At 46.2% G+C, this 17,383-nt stretch overlaps 1 protein-coding gene across 2 annotated transcripts in view; it reads left to right on the top strand.

Annotated features, from left to right (window-relative positions):
* USP22 (ubiquitin specific peptidase 22) overlaps positions 1-17,383 on the top strand; it is a 193,723-nt gene that overhangs the window by 170,621 nt on the left and 5,719 nt on the right. For both annotated transcript variants that reach the window (XM_034784873.1, XM_034784872.1), the window contains 5 exons: positions 1,845-1,950; positions 3,756-3,914; positions 13,310-13,436; positions 15,336-15,427; positions 16,946-17,008. In XM_034784873.1, coding sequence (XP_034640764.1) covers positions 1,845-1,950; positions 3,756-3,914; positions 13,310-13,436; positions 15,336-15,427; positions 16,946-17,008 — 547 coding nt within the window. The remainder of the gene's footprint in view (positions 1-1,844; positions 1,951-3,755; positions 3,915-13,309; positions 13,437-15,335; positions 15,428-16,945; positions 17,009-17,383) is intronic.

Below are 17,383 nucleotides of genomic sequence, written 5' to 3'. Positions count from 1 at the left end.
AAACAGTCAAAGCCAAATTAAAGTACCTGAAATGTAACTCTATTTTTTTCTGCTTTTGTGTGCTTTTAGTTTGCTCTTTTGTCCTGGTGATTGAAAATCCCCTCCACACACACCCCTTTTTTTCTTTTTTTTTTTTTTAAGGAGCTCTGTTGATTGAGTGCTAGGCCTCCTTAGTACACCTCTACCCCAATATAACGCTGTCCTCAGGAGCCAAAAAATCTTACCGCGTTATAGGTGAAAACACATTGTCAAACTTGCTGTGATCCACTGGAGTGCACAGGCCCGCCCCCCGGAGCGCCGCTTTACTGCGTTGTATCTGAATTCGTGTTATATCGGGTCGCGTTATATCGGGGTAGAGGTGTATTTCATTTCCGAAACTAAAATATAGTTTAAACCAATTTTTAGTGTTTGCACTTCTTTTTTTAACTGGATAGATACTATGAAACCTGACAAAAACCTAATTCTAGTTGTGCTAGCAACCTCTGTTATGATAGGATTTTGGAAAAATTTTCCATACTTTACGAAATAGTTACAAGCTGTTGTGAACTAGTTCCACCCATGTGTATGTGTTGTTTCAACCACAAAAACCCTACTATAGATACAGGAGTAAGCACTTCGCAGACTTTGATTCATCCTCACAACAACCTTGTAAGGTTGAAAAGTAAATGTAGTAATTTTAGTAATGAGGAAACTGAGGCACAGAGGCTAAGAATTGCCCAAAGCTGCAAAAAGAATGTGTATCAGAGCAGAGATTTGTATTTTAGAGTTCTTGGTAATCAGACCTGCATTGTGATTGCTAGACCAAACCTTTATGAATGCTGCATTCAGTTAATGCCATTAGGATCCCAGTCACCTCCAATGCATACGTTATTGGCAGCAATGCTTAGAAGGTGGGTATGCACTTCCACCTACTGGAAAGCAGAGAAGCTTTAGTCTCTCCATGAATAAGCTTGAAGTAGACATGACTTTACCTTGTAGTAAATGCTCTCTGGGAGGCTAGACTATCTTTCATTTTCTTACTGATGAAAACTTCAGAACACAAGGACAGTGTTTATGATGAAAGGATAGGGGTATAGGCATCAGACTGTAGGTTAATGTAGCCTTAACACAACTTTAGTCTTTTGCTCTGGCAAGCTGATTAAGGAAGCACGGTTAAAAATAGCCATTATCTTCATCTCTGCATAACCTGTCGTCTGAATTAATGTAAGAAAATATCAGAGGGGTAGCCATGTTAGTCTGGATCTGTAAAAAGCAACAGAGAGTCCTGTGGCACCTTACAGACTAACAGATGTATTGGAGCATAAGCTTTCGTGGGTGCGTCTGACGAAGTGGGTATTCACCCACGAAAGCTTATGCTCCAATCCATCTGTTAGTCTGTAAGGTGCCACAGGACTTTTTGTAAGAAAATAGCGCACTTGTGTGCTATACCTGTGTGGAAATCACTGCTGCTACAGCATAGGCCGTCTGTTTATTCAACTACATATGCCACTCAATGGCCCTGTTAGTGGTTTTCATTGGCCACTTTGGCAGCACCTTTTAGCTTTGGAACCAACCCTCGTACCTGACAGAGCGAAACGAATCTCTCTGCAAAGCAAGAGTGGGCTTATCTCCGAGTAGAACTGAGATTGGCTGGATGTCCACATTACCTTAAAGCCTCATCTCTGCTGAAACACAAAATTGCATTTAAAGTTTTTTCCACAGTATTTTGTACTCTACCAGAGGCACATTCTTGATCCCTTGTTTTCTTAAATATACAGTGAATATGAGATTCCAGACTGCCCATATGAACTGATGGGGCACATGTGAGAATGTATTACAAAGATTTCATTTTTTCTTTCCTGCAGGTGACGATAATGGGAAGAAGGCCAACAACCCCAACCACTGTAACTGCATCATAGACCAAATCTTCACAGGTGGACTGCAGTCTGATGTCACTTGTCAAGTCTGCCAGTAAGTGTAATTTGATTAATTCTGCACTCAGACGAGATGGGGCTGATCCAACAGTCCAGTGTCATACTGGGTCTTTTTTCTTGCTCCATATTGTTTAACTACAGCATTGCCAAAACTCAAGCAATTGGAAGGCAAGTGTCGTAGATCAAGATGTACTGAAAAATCTGCCTGGAAAAAAATCACAAGTTTATGGGATTTTGCATTTTAGGTTAGAGTTTGATTAGCCTACCAAAAATTGGTTAATTTCAACATTCATAATCAGAAGACTTCCAAGGCAAATTTTCTTTTGATAGGGAATATGCAGGTGTACCAGTCTTGAAGTAAGAGAACTCTTGCATGCAGCCACATTATCATTTTTCTTCAATTCTGAGCCTTAGGTTTTGGAGGGAAAGGTTTCTAGAGGTCTGGCTTTAGGTAAACTTAAATAAGAGAAAATAAAGGTTTACTAGAGTCAGGGGAAGAATTCTTTCTGTTCTGTGTTATCGGGCAAGGTGGCTTACTTTAAGCCATTTGAAATCACTCAGGGAGTTGGAGCTCTACTACGTATTTTTTGGTCTTATCTTGCATTCCCCAAACTATCTACACTATCTTGCAGATGGACTGTTTGTACTCTGCTCATTTTAATCAGTTGTTGTACTCAGTTTTCAGGACTGACCTACAGAGATCTCACTGTAGGAATGATTGAGCATCATGGAAAAAAGTGTGAAATGCTAGTCTTTGTCTTTTGGACCCACAGAGTCCGTATCTGACAATGGTAGCCTAGATGTGGTATCATCACAGCTGATCGCTACTAAGAATAATATTTGATGTCAGAATTTGTAAGAAAATTAACAAGGAAAGATGGGAGTTAAAGAAAAAGTCAGGCGGCTCAATGCATAAAAATAAGTTTGGCAGCTTGAAATTAGTGTCCGTAAATGTTGCATATTTCTTCTTTTGACCATTTCAAATATTTTGCACTAGTGAAGCTGAATGAAAGTGGGAAGTTGTAAACTAGATTTTTAGTCCAAGAGAGGTGGTATTTAGAGGAAGGAGGAGGCCAGAAGAGCAGATAAAGAGCATAGGTGGAACATTCTTTCATAAACAAAAAAAAGTTAGCATTTGGAAGCAAGAATCACGCACAAATCTGAATGGTAGAAGGAAAGGTTCAAGGGAATGGAGGTTAAAGCTTTCTGAGCAACGTCGCCAATCACCTCTAGACACTGGGTCTGTCTTCAGATGTCTTGTAGAGAAACATGAGTAGGAATATAATGTACTTTCTGATTCTGGTATGCTCTAAGATCTCAATTTCCAAATGCCATGGCAGATTGTAGAGTGAACTTTGAAGTTCCAACTAGCACACCATTGAATATCAAGAGTATTTCTGTTCTCTTTTTTTGTCTGAACACAGATAGTGCAATAGTCTAAATAAAAACATCTTAGCACTTTCATCCCAGGATGCAGGCCAGATTCTGCATCTCAGAGGAACCCAACAATTTGGCTCTAAATCACTGAACTCCATTAAGCTGTAGACTGTAGCAAATGTATATCCTGCATTCAAAACATGCAATAGATTTCCTAAAATCTGTGGTTTTCCTTTGTGCTTTTTAAATAAATCTCCGGGAAAGGAATTGGCTGTGTAAATATAATACTGAGCACAGCTGTTTTGTCAGACATACTTTATGTAGTCTGAGCACCCTGTAGGGATGAAGTAGAACTGGTTGCCTTTTCCAGTAAATGTCCAATTTATACCATATAGTAAATCATACATTTTGGACTGTTACTTTTAACTCCTTGGGTCAAATGCTAAACTCCCTTCTTTTTCCTAGTGGTGTTTCTACAACGATAGACCCGTTCTGGGACATCAGTTTGGATTTGCCAGGCTCTTCTACACCATTCTGGCCACTGAGCCCAGGGAGTGACGGCAGTGTGGTGAATGGGGAAAGCCATGTATCGGGCACCACCACACTCACAGACTGCTTGCGAAGGTACAACATATGGCAAACAGAATGTAGATAGGGGAAATAATCTTGCTCCCTTCTGCTGTCCACAAATAAGAAATAATGGCAACTAGCAAAGCAAACTAACAACATTATTCCTCAGCCATCTTGTAGTACATATCATGCACTTAAATTTGTTGTGGCTGGTTTTGTTTTTTGTTTTATTTTAATCTTTAACAAAGTGTGACCAAAATCAGTTGCCATGTGATTATCTATTGGTTGTATTCTATGAGAAACGAGTTTGGCTCCCAATCCAGCACCCAGGGCCATGTATGCATATCACAAAAACCTCCGACACAATTGGTACTAAATATCCCCCTTCTTGGTGCTGTCTGCAGAGAAGCCATGGGTTGAATGGGCCATGGAGAGTTCTCTGCCCACTCACCTTTAGAGATGTGCTCTCCAGGCCTGGCTGAGGTGCAATGAGAGAGAGCCTACGTTACTCATGCTTGTTATGTGGATAGAGGACTTCAGTCTCCAGGGCTGTCAGTGCAGCACTTCTTGCCGGTACTAACCTCACTCATAATAAATGAAAAGAAATTAAATAAGAAAATGTAAAGTTGAGACTGTCCTTCAGACAGACTGTTCTGATGGGCATTGCAGGGTGTTGGAATAGATACTAATCTTGCCTGCTCTGAGCTGTAATACCATGATATGGTTGAGTGAAGGTTAAGGAAGACACCTTAACTCAGAATCTCTTGACTTTGTTGGCTCAAGTTATAAAAACTGCTACTATTGAGGGTGGGCTACTGTTCTAACATGCAGTAGAAATATATTTTTGAAAATGTCCCGTTGGCCTGACAAGACCAGCATACTCTTTCATTCACAACTATTATGACAGTTGTTTAAAAACAAAACAAACCTACTGACTTACACCATTTTGTACAGGGGAAATGATACATCTGGGATAGAACTACATTTGTGCTCTGGTTCAGCCTCCTGAGGCTTAAAACAGCTGGACAAGCACCTGAAAAAAAGCTTCACAGCACAGTTAGTTACACATTTAATTTTCATATAGAGCATAATGCATTGTCAAGTGTGATACTTACTCTGCTGTAAGGTAGAGACATGTAAATGGACACACCACACACACACGCCATGAGGGGAAAGAGAGAAGCGAATTCATGGAGTTTTCAAAACCGGGGGCAATTTTGAATTGGACATACAGATGGATAGGGAGCCAGCAAAAGTGACTGAAGATTCATAGATTTTAGGACTGGAAGGGACCTCAAGAGGTCATCGAGTCCAGTCCCCTGCCGGCATGGCAGGACCAAATTCAGATGCATCTGTTCCGGCTCCCTGGACTAAGAGAGTACTGTTATAGTGCTCCAGAATTCTAAACTCCTGAAGTTTTTAAAAATTGTGGATTCAGTAAAACCAGGGTATTTATTAGTACAACTGTGAGGAGAAGTGATTAATGTTTGAATAAAGATTTCTGCAAAGGCAAAATCCAGGCAAAGGTGGGTAAATTCTGGTGATGTTCTGGGAATGATGATGAGTAGAATTACCCACCCACCCAAAAAAAAAGGCCACTTGGAAGGAAAAATCTTCAGGCTCAAAGATACCACTAAGATTCCTGGTTTTGGTATCAAAGTTGAAGTCACATGGTAAAAGAGGGCTTTTTTGTGCCAAGAGGAGGATTTCATTGAATCATTGAGTAGATAGGTTCTGATCCAGCCAAGAGCTGATAGGCAGATTGAACATCAAAGAATGAGACCAGGAAGATGTACAACTGAGTGGTATCTATATAGAAGTGATGACACAGGTTGCAGCTGTAAGGAAGAAAATGGGCTGAGCAGAAAAGTGGCAAAGACCAGAAACATGGAGGCACTTCATGGCAGGAGATTATGTGAAGTTTCTGACAGAAACAGAGGAACAGCTGGAGGTAGTATTCAAATGGGAAAAGGAAATACCAGCTTCTCGATCAAGACAATCGGGAAGGCTACAGTTAGTTTTGGAAGCCGCAGTGGCCTCAAGCAGAATGAGAACGGAGCTGGATCGCTGATCAGAAGCAATACTAATAGGCATTTGAATGTGTCAGGTCTGTAGTAGTCTAAAATGCCCAATTTGTAATTTAATATGTATTATTACAAGAAGCTTCAATAACTTTAAACCCAACATTAGTAGGGAGACTGGAACATGCATACAGCTTGTAAATTTAAATTTAGAAGAAAAACTAGAAGTCAGAAGATTTAATATTAGGATTCCCAGAGCTTGAACATTTTTTGTTTTAGTGTGTTTCTATGAGTGTCTACGCAGTGGCTGAGTGCTTACTTCAAGAACCGTCCCATCCTCTAACAGTTTCCTGCACCCCCTTAAGCGGTTATAAAGCACGCCTTTCCACCTGACTTTAGTAACAGGCTGGAAGTTCTTAAAACTTACATTTTGAAAGCAAATCTTTAGTTGTCAGTAATTTGACCTTGAACTGAACTCTGCATCCAAACCTTTCTCTCTCCCTCTAGAGCTCTAACCCCAGCCTGAGAGCTGGAAGGGCATCCTGGGGACTGGCATGTAACTGAGCACAGAACACATCTGGCTTTGCTTCAGAATTCCCATGTCCACGGTTTTGGTTTTGAAAACAAAAAGTCTGCACAAGCGATCTCAAAATGAGCGATTCTTCTTCGAGTGCTTGCTCATATCCATTCCATTAGGTGTGCGCGCGCCGCGTGCACGATCGTCGGAAGATTTTTACCCTAGCAACACCGGCGGGTCGGCTGTGGAGCCCCCTAGAGTGGCGCCTTCATGGCGCTGAATATATACCCCAGCCGACCCGGCGCCCCCTCAGTTCCTTCTTACCGCCCCTGACGGTCGTTGGAACTGTGGAGCGCGGCGTAGCTGTTCTCCACTCTCCCTAGCTTACTTGATCATTCAGAGTTATAGTTATAGTTGTAGTTCTAGTGTTTATAGTTAAATAGTTTTTTAAAGTTGTTATAGTTGTATTGTAGTTCAGGGGGTTAAGGGGGTCGTCTCCCCCTTTCTCCCCCGGCCGCGGGCCCGGGCTCATGCCCAACGCTCCCGGCTTCAAGCAGTGCGCCTCCTGCGCTAAGCCTATGCCAACGAGCGACCCTCATGACTCCTGTTTGAAGTGCCTGGGAGAGTCCCACCAAACAGACAAATGCAAGATCTGTAAGGCCTTCAAACCAAGAACCAAGAAGGAGCGGGACTTTCGGCTCAGGCAACTCCTAATGGAGGCGGCACTTAGCCCGGACACTCCTTCCACGGGCCAGACTTCGGTGCCTAGCACTTCGGTGCGCAGTGCCCCGGCGGCACCGGCTATGACGACCACGCGAGTGGCGTCAGACAAGCCTCCCCGGCACCGGACCTCGTCGGCACCGCAAACACAGCAAGTGCCGCGGCGCCGGTCATTATCCCCAGGGCATAAAAAAGCCCATAAGACGGGGACGTCCGCGCCGAAGACGCCGGCTCCCCCAGTGCCGGGGGTAGAGCTGCGTCCGCCGATGGAGCATCGGAAACAGGCTCCTCCAGCACCGTCGACTCCGGCGCCGAGGCCGTCGAGTCCGGTGCAAATAGCGTCTCCACCGAGGCCGGCGGTGATACAGTGTCTCCCGTCGACTCCAGAGACCTTCGCGGCGGCGAGAGACTTGATAGCTCTCACGGAGCCGGCACCGCCTCAACCACCGGCACCGACTGCACCGTTGACTCGCCCGGTACAGTCAAGAGGGAAACCTGCCTTGATGCGCCCTCCATCACAAGGGCTGGAACCTCGGCGCCGATCCAGGTCCCGAAGCAGGTCCCCACGCCGCTCGCAGTCCCGGCACCGAACGTCTCGGCACCGGTCGTACTCGCGGTCAAGATCTTCTTCGCGGCACCGCTCTACGTCTCGGCACCGATATGATCGTCGGCACCGGTCAACGTCGAGACGTAGTTCTCGGCACCGCCACGCTCGACGCTCGACGCCGAGGGGCCGATCCCGGCACCGGGCATACTCTAGGTCCTCGTCGAGGTCCAGATCCGATTCCCGGCACCGACGAGGTCATCGGCACCGGTCGCGGTCCCGGCACCGATCGCCGGCACCGCACAGAGATAGATCATCTCCGGACCGGCACCGTGCGGCACCGCAGACCACGGGGATCATTCCATCTTTCACGGCACCGCCATGGCCGTCAAGATCAGCGTCTCGATCCTCAGAGGACCTGTCGAGATCGGCATACCCCCCTCAGGGGCAGGCCGAGGAACGAGACTTGGGCCATTGGCAGGAGAGGGCAGAGGACCACCCTCATGGACCATCTCACTGGTCGTTTTGGACCCCGTGGGCGTACCACCAGGAGCAAGGGGCTTCGTTACCATCGACCTCTCGCTCGGGTCACTCGGTCAGAAGGGCCCCAGAATCCACCATCTCTCGACCTCCGCCTGCAGGCGTAGAGGCTTCTGTGTCCACACCACCCGACACCGTGGACCCAAGTGCTGGTGATGCTCCGACCCAAGACCAGGGGGACCGGGACCCCCCCTTGGATCCACTACCACCAGAGGCGTCCTCCTCCTCCTCTCCGGATGAGGCAGTGGCGGGCACTTCATGCACGGGTCCCCCTCCGATAGATCTTCGGGCTCACCAGGATCTCCTGCGCAGAATGGCCCGTAATATGGACCTGCAGACGGAGGAGATAGTGGAGGTGCACGACCCGATCGTGAACATCCTTGGATCGGATGCCCCTTCGAGGGTGGCGTTACCCTTGATCCGCACGATCCAAACGAACGCGGATACGATATGGCAGACTCCTGCCTCCATTCCACCCACTGCGAGAGGGGTGGAAAGGAAATACTTTGTCCCATCTAAAGACTATGGGTATTTGTACACACACCCCCAACCGTGCTCACTGGTGGTGGAATCAGTGAATGCACGAGAGCGCCACGGCCAGCAGGCTGCAGCGCCAAAATCAAAAGAGGCTAAGCGGCTTGATCTGTTCGGCCGTAAGGTTTACTCAGCCGGAGGGCTACAACTTAGAGCGGCGAATCAACAAGCGCTACTGAGCCGCTACAATTTCAACTCCTGGAACTCTATGGGGAAGTTTAAGGAGTTGATTCCCCAAGAGTCCAGGGAAGAGTTTGGAGCCATGGTTGAGGAGGGTAAGAAGGTGGCTCGGACCTCCTTACAGGCCTCCCTGGACATAGCGGACTCGGCCGCAAGGACCCTGGCCACAGGTATCGCTATTCGTAGGACCTCCTGGCTCCAAGTTTCGGGTTTGCCCCCTGAATTACAGCAGACCCTACAGGATTTGCCCTTTGAAGGACAGGGGCTGTTCTCGGAGAAGAAGGACTCTCGATTACAGAGCCTTAAAGACTCCAGGACAATCATGCGCTCCTTGGGGATGCATGTTGCGGGTCCCCAGCGCAGACCATTTAGGCCCCAGCCTCAACGGTTTTACCCCCCTCCACCTCGTCAGAGACAGGACCCTGCCAGAAGGCGAGGGCGAGGTGGTAGGAGAAGATGGGCTGGCCCTCAACCTGGTCAGAACCAAGGGCCACCAAGACCACCTTCAGGTCCGAGACAGAACTTTTGAAGGTGCGGTCGAGGACGGCGCCCCAGTCATCCCCCAGGATCCAGCTCCCTCCTTTCGGGATCGCCTCTCCCACTTCCACCGTGCTTGGTCCCTTATAACTTCGGACCGTTGGGTCCTCCGCACGGTGGAGAGGGGATACGCTATCCAGTTTTCTTCTATCCCCCCCCTCCCACCCCCCTTCCCCGTCCCTCTTCAGGGACCCTTCTCACGAGCAACTTCTTATGCAGGAGGTTTCTACGCTCCTGGCCATGGGGGCTATAGAGGAGGTTCCGATAGAGTTAAGGGGCAGGGGATTTTATTCCCGTTACTTCCTGATCCCCAAGTCCAAAGGAGGTCTGCGGCCCATCTTGGACTTGCGCGGACTCAACAAATTCGTAGTAAAGTTGAAGTTCCGCATGGTCTCTTTGGGGGCCATCATCCCTTCCCTCGATCCTGGAGACTGGTTCGCCGCCCTCGACATGAAAGACGCATACTTTCATATCTCAATTTACCCACCTCACAGACGTTTCCTGCGATTCGTGGTAAACACGGTGCACTACCAATTTACAGTACTTCCCTTCGGCCTATCCTCGGCCCCAAGGGTGTTCACGAAATGTATGGCGGTCGTGGCAGCGTACCTTCGTCGGCAAGGGATACAGGTGTTCCCGTACCTAGACGACTGGCTGGTGCGCGGTCGCACCAAGGAGCAAGTTCAAGCTTACGTCCACAAAATAGTGCACACATTCAGCGAGTTGGGCATCCTACTCAACAAGGACAAATCCACTCTAGAACCTACCCAGAGAATAGAATTCATCGGCGCAGTTCTAGACTCCAGTCGTGCACAAGCCATCCTGCCAGACAATCGCTTTGGCACCATCACGAACCTCATTCAAGGGCTCAAGGCCTTCCCAACTACCACGGTGAGGTCGTGCCTCACCCTGCTGGGTCACATGGCTTCCTGCACGTACGTAACCAGGCATGCCAGACTTCGACTTCGCCCGCTTCAAACTTGGGTGTCATCAATATACCGTCCACATCGGGACAGCCTGAACATGGTGGTCACGGTCCCGAACTCGATCCTGGCCTCCCTCACCTGGTGGCTAGATCACAATGTGGTCTGCGAGGGGATGCCATTTCACGCCCCACAACCCTCCCTGCACCTGGTCACAGACGCGTCATCTCTGGGGTGGGGCGCCCATCTCAACAAACACCATACCCAGGGCCTGTGGACTGCATCCCAGTTAGCCCTACACATCAATGTTCGGGAACTGATGGCGGTACGCCTGGCGTGCCAGGCATTCCTCAGTCTCCTACGTGGCCGCTGTGTGTTAGTTCTCATCGACAACACCACGGCCATGTTCTACATCAACAAACAAGGAGGAGCACGTTCGTCAATTCTATGCCAAGAGGCCATTCGCCTGTGGGACTTCTGCATCGCCCACTCAATCCATCTCACGGCATCGTTCCTCCCTGGAGTCCAGAACACTCTAGCGGACCGGCTCAGCAGGTCCTTCCAAACGCACGAGTGGTCTATCCGTCCGGACATCATACATTCCATCTTCCAGAGGTGGGGGTTTCCCCAGATAGACCTGTTTGCATCTCGAGACAACAGGAAGTGCCACGTGTTCTGCTCCCTACAAGGTCGAGCTCCGGGCTCCCTCTCGGACGCCTTTCTGCTTCCCTGGAAAGACCACCTGTTTTATGCCTTCCCTCCGTTTCCTCTGGTCCACAAGGTACTGCTCAAACTGCGCAGAGACCAGGCACGGGTAATTCTGATCGCTCCTGCGTGGCCGAGACAACATTGGTACACCACACTGTTGGAGCTCTCGGTTCAGACACCGATCCCGCTTCCGTTGGATCCGGATCTCATCTCTCAGGACCACGGCCGGTTGCGTCACCCCGACCTCCAATCACTCCACCTCACGGCGTGGCTGCTCCATGGTTCACCCAGGCAGAGCAGCAATGCTCGCACTCTGTGCAACAAATTCTACTGAGCAGTAGGAAGCCCTCAACACGGACCACGTACCTGGCCAAATGGAAGCGGTTCTCCTGTTGGTGCGAACAACGAGCCACATCCCCGTTGCAGGCACCCATTCCCCTCATTTTGGACTATCTCCTCTCCCTAAAACAACAAGGGTTGGCGATTTCCTCAATTAGAGTTCACCTGGCCGCTATATCGGCCTTTCACCCAGGGGAACTCGCGTCCTCGGTATTCTCTAACCCGATGGTCGTTAGATTCCTCAAGGGCTTAGACCGGACGTACCCTCAACATCGTCAGCCCGTCCCGACGTGGGACCTCAACCTGGTTCTCTCCAAGCTCACAGGTCCTCCATTCGAACCACTAGCCACCTGTTCACTTTTGTACCTATCCTGGAAGACAGCCTTCCTCGTAGCCATCACCTCAGCAAGGCGCGTTTCTGAACTCAGGGCGCTTACATCCGAGCCCCCTTATACAGTTTTCCATAAGGATAAAGTGCAGCTTCGTCCACATCCTGCCTTTCTCCCTAAGGTGGTTTCTCCTTTTCATATCAACCAGGACATATTTCTCCCGGTCTTTTATCCCAAACCACATGCCACTCGCCAGGACCAACGTTTGCATTCCCTGGACGTACGAAGGGCCCTGGCCTTCTATATTGACCGCACAAAGCACTTTAGAAAGACGACGCAACTCTTCGTTGCAGTGGCCGACCGAATGAAAGGCTCACCGGTCTCCTCACAACGCCTATCCTCCTGGATTACGTCTTGCATCCGGACTTGCTATGACCTGGCAGGTGTCTCAGCACCACACCTCACCGCTCACTCCACGAGGGCCCAAGCCTCCTCGACTGCTTTCCTGGCACATGTTCCGATACAGGACATTTGTAGAGCGGCGGTTTGGTCATCAGTCCACACGTTTACAGCTCACTATGCACTAGTGCAGCAGTCCAGGGACGATGCTGCCTTCGGATCAGCGGTTTTGCACACAGCATTGTCTCACTCCGACCCCACCACCTAAGTTGGGCTTGGGAGTCACCTAATGGAATGGATATGAGCAAGCACTCGAAGAAGAAAAGACGGTTACTCACCGTTGTAACTGTTGTTCTTCGAGATGTGTTGCTCATATCCATTCCAAACCCGCCCCCCGTCCCCGCTGTCGGAGTAGCCGGCAAGAAGGAACTGAGGGGGCGCCGGGTCGGCTGGGGTATATATTCAGCGCCATGAAGGCGCCACTCTAGGGGGCTCCACAGCCGACCCGCCGGTGTTGCTAGGGTAAAAATCTTCCGACGATCGTGCACGCGGCGCGCGCACACCTAATGGAATGGATATGAGCAACACATCTCGAAGAACAACAGTTACAACGGTGAGTAACCGTCTTTTCTGTTGTGGTGGATGAGCTAATATTCAGTCTCCTTTCTCCGCCACTGATGCATTTCCAGGCATCTTGCCCAAGTGGAAGCAAATGTAAATGTCCGAGTTGGAAATCTGAAACAGGGCTCTCCTATGCTGGTAGCTTTTTAAATTCTGATTTATCTTGCAAAAAGAAAAAAAAGTATATTTCCTTAGCATCTGCTCTCTGGGTATAATTATCTCAGCACAGGGCTTGTACTTACCTTGTATAATAGAGCTATAACTAATGACTCTGCTCTGTGCCCAATTTCCTAATCTTTCTATAACACATTATAAATATGCACTGTGCAAAATTGTGCATGGTTTTCAGTGGGTTTTCCACTTTAAGAAATATGTGGAGAAAGGGGCAGCAGGTCACTTCTGGCTTTCCTGAGAGAAAATGTAAGCTTATCTCGCATGCTACTAAGTGGCTACAAGTGGAAATGCAAACTGTTTTCAAGATGCATTGAAAATAATTTGCCTGTATTATGCATCCTTCCACTTCTTAATATTTTTCAGGTTTACAAGGCCAGAACATCTAGGAAGCAGTGCCAAAATCAAATGTAGTGGTTGCCATAGCTACCAGGAATCTACCAAACAACTCACTATGAAGAAATTACCCATTGTGGCCTGTTTTCATCTCAAAGTAAGTTCACAAAGGACAGGTGGATAAAAGAACATAGACTCTGCTCTAGGGGGATGAGTTGGTTTCTGTAGATCTCTCTGCTATCTCTCACTTCACTCTAATTTATTTATTGTAACATAAACTGACTTAAAGGACAGCAGCTGGCTTGTCCAGTTAGATTTTAGTTTAAGGATAGTATCATTGTTTGTATAATGCAGCCTTGCCCATATGTCTCTGGGTGCCTATCAAAATAGACCTTTTTAAAAAAATACTAAAACAAAACAAAACCTGAACCAAACAAACACAAATCCCTCGTGGCACTTATCCCTCCTGTACAATAGAGCTACTACCCACAAGCCACAGAGAATGAGAGAGAAAATAAAAATACTGTGCACTTCAACTGGAAGGATGCCACAGATGTACTCTGTATTTTGAAGGGAAAACATTCCAAAGTTACAGGGCCACAATGGAGAATCTTCCTGTAACATCCCAACCATCTGTCTCAAGATCATACTGTGGTGGCAGTTAACACTTCCAACTCACCATTGAGGTCAGATGCTGTGATGGGAGACGGTGTAATAGGTGGTCACTCAGCCCAGCCCTGTACTGTTTATGGCTTTAACTGCAAGTAATATGACCATGCCGTACTGGAAAGCAGGCAGCCAGTGCAGAGCATGGGTGTCTTTCTTCTTTGTTTTCCTTAGCAAAGTGGAAAGAGTGCCCAGAAGGTGAGACTGCTTCAGGGGCAAGGCAGTGTGGGTGACAATATAGGAAAGAGGTTTTAGTACAATTTAGCATTTATGTAACCGTGGTGATTGAAGGTTTTGGAAAATAAGTGATCTTGGGAAGTCATCTTGTCCTCTCCGGTAAAATTTAAGATGTAACATTTCATGCATCAAAGCACTATACCAATATCTCTCAATTCCAAAAGTTGTTGTAATGATAAATTGTAAGGTATTTAATATGGCTTAACTAATATCAGATTCATCATAAAGGACCTATGTTCTGACAGCGTTAATAATGCAATTAGAAAGATGAACAGAGAATCAAAAGGATATAAGTAGGAGTTTTTGACATCTTGTTCTGTTGCTAGGGAATTGTTATGGCATCACAAAGGGAGAATAATTAGCTAGGAGTGTAAATAGGACAGGAGTACTGAGAAATGGGAAAAGGGGCCTTCTTTAAATAGAAACTCATTCATCTCATTCTGCTATTTTTTCCTTTCTCCACTTTTATAGAAAGGATGAGGAAAGTATGACGCGTCTCACAAATTCATCTCTCCCTTTAGGAGAAAGGAGACCGATTATTTTCTTTAATTTTACCTTCCATTTGTTCCTTATTCTGATTTAGGATTCGTGTGCACAGACAACTGGCATAACGATGGCAGTCACTTGGGATGATTTCTTGCCTTGTTGATGTTGGTAGATTAAATACACCAGTCAGGTGGCAGAATCCTTAAAGGCATATCTGTCCCCAGTAGCATTTGTCTATCACCAGTTTTGCTGCAAATATAAGCTCTTTGGAACAGGGACTGTCATTTGCTGTATGTTTGTATCGTGCCTATCATGCTGGACCTTACTGTTTGAGGCCACAGTATAAACGTTTATCCTAAACTTATTCTCAATTTATATTCTCTCCCTCGATATTCAGTCACCATTCTAAGCAGTATGCTTTGATTTCCCTCTACCTCCGCCCCCCTAGTGAATTAGGATTTCCTAGGGAAAATTTGTTAGCACTTGTATATACTGACCTAACTGGTACCTGAAAGCTACCAGAAAAATACCTAATTTATTCACATCCTCTTGTGGCTGTGTGACAATCTCCCTACTTTCATCTCACTTTGCCCAATGTGTAAGACATGTACAAGGAAAGGAAATCAGAGTCTCGTCTCTAAAAGAAACTTCCACTTTCTGTCTTCAGCGGTTTGAACACTCAGCCAAACTGAGGCGAAAGATCACTACGTATGTCTCCTTTCCGCTGGAGTTGGACATGACGCCATTTATGGCTTCCAGGTATGTACAGCATTAAAAATCCCCCAGAGGCTAGGTTAGTCTGGATACCAATCTTGCACATGCATGTTGTGAAGATGGAATATCCTTTGAGTCAGGGCTGTGACACAGTGTGTATATATAGCAATATATATACAGATATATACCCATGTAAATATGTCCATGAAAGGGTGTGCACTGGTTTAACTAAATCCATTTCAAAACCCATTTTAGTAAAACCAATTCAGGTCTTGTGTTTTAAACATGGTCCTATAAAAACTTAGTTTTCTGTTAACACCTGTTTAACTTCAAAGGTAGATAATTAACAAAGACGTCCTTTCTTCAAAATGCTAGAGATCCCACATCCTGTCCTTTCAGCTAAGTACATTCTTCAGCGCAATCAGAGAGGATCCGATTTAACATTCCTAATATTTTTAATGTTACAAAAACGTGCAAAAATCTCCCTTCCTCTTTTCATGTAAAGCCCTCTTCGGCCACTCCTGAGATTAGAGAGTCAAAAAAGTTCAAGCCCAATTAAAATACTTTTAACTAGGGTTGTGTCCGCTTTTAGTGATTTTAGTTAGTAAGCTTCTTCAGACATAGCAAGACTAATTTTTTTATTCAAATTTCAGTCACAAAAACAAAACCCTTGTGTAAAAATCCTTCCATAAAAGTTCAGTTAGTGACCTGAGATAATAAATTGTTATCAAGTATCATTTCTAATTAAATTATTACTACATAAATCACATCTTAACCAATACCAAAAGCACAAAAATAACACATCTCTTAAATTCAGGATCCGTATTGATACAGTTTTAATAACAATTTCAAAATTATTTACTACAGACAAACGTAGTTATTTCTGCCAAGAAAGAGGGACAGTTCCAAGCCTCCACTAAATTGCCTGTGTGATATCAGAGAAGGTTAGTTTATATCAATACATTCCAGAGTATTTGAGGCTTTCCTGCTATTCTCTGGTGAGTCCTCTGTGGATAAAATAGCTGGGTGCTGATGAAAGGTTTCAGGTATGAAGGAATATAGCCACTATGACATCAGGAAAATTATTTTTCTGCAGCAGGGGGCTCTGTAATCAGAATTTTATCAACCTATGAAACCAGGAAGGTAATCCTATTGCTGTAATCAAAAACGCAAAGTAAACTCACAAGTCAAAAGAAGGGCGATTGATCCATAGGAGTTTAAAAGGTTAATGTAATTATATTTTGTTCAGGGTTAAGAGCCAAATTAATCTCTCCTTAATCTGTTTTTAAGATTTGGGGATGGGAAATTGTGATTTAAGCATGTGCGTGTTTGCAGGATTGGGGCCTTAGTTAGGAGGAGAAATCGACTTCCTAGACAGCATCACCGTGAGCACAAATATAGTATTTGTAACACCTTAGTCAGCAATCCTCTTCTGCCACTAAGCACCATTGCACTTGCCCCTGGAGGTAGCATGCAGGCTCTCTGTGCCGTGTGTGACCCACTGCCTCCCTTTGAGAAACCACTGCTTTTAAGTGACTGGATTCTTGTGTGTTTTTGTTGCAGCAAAGAGAGCAGAATGAATGGGCAGTACCAGCAGCCAACGGATAGTCTAAACAATGATAATAAGTAAGTGGTGCCTTCCAGTACTCTCCTATTGTGCAAGGTGGATGACTTTTGCAAGGTGAAGTAGAATCTGTTCTATGTCCTGCAGTGATAAAGCATTGCTATGTTTTACAGAACAGCAAGTCTGCTCTTTGGCAAAATAAAGATCATATTGTGTGTTTACTTAGCTTAGTTGCTAAAAGCTATGAATGACTGTTGCCTTGCTGGTGTTAATACCAGCAATAGTATAGGGGAGGAATTTAAAAGTCGTTGGTATAGGATGAAAGGGAAGGCTTTTTCTTTAAACACTCCTACGTTTATTGCAACTGAGTGTTGAAACGCTCATTACTGGGGAAGTTCCAGAGGACTGGAAATAAGCAAATGTTGTGCTAATATTAA

The sequence above is a fragment of the Trachemys scripta genome, chromosome 10 (genome assembly GCF_013100865.1).
Source record: "Trachemys scripta elegans isolate TJP31775 chromosome 10, CAS_Tse_1.0, whole genome shotgun sequence".
Lineage (NCBI taxonomy): Eukaryota > Metazoa > Chordata > Testudines > Emydidae > Trachemys > Trachemys scripta.
Note: the sequence above shows the minus strand (reverse complement) of the source record. Positions and strands in the feature narration are given on the sequence as shown.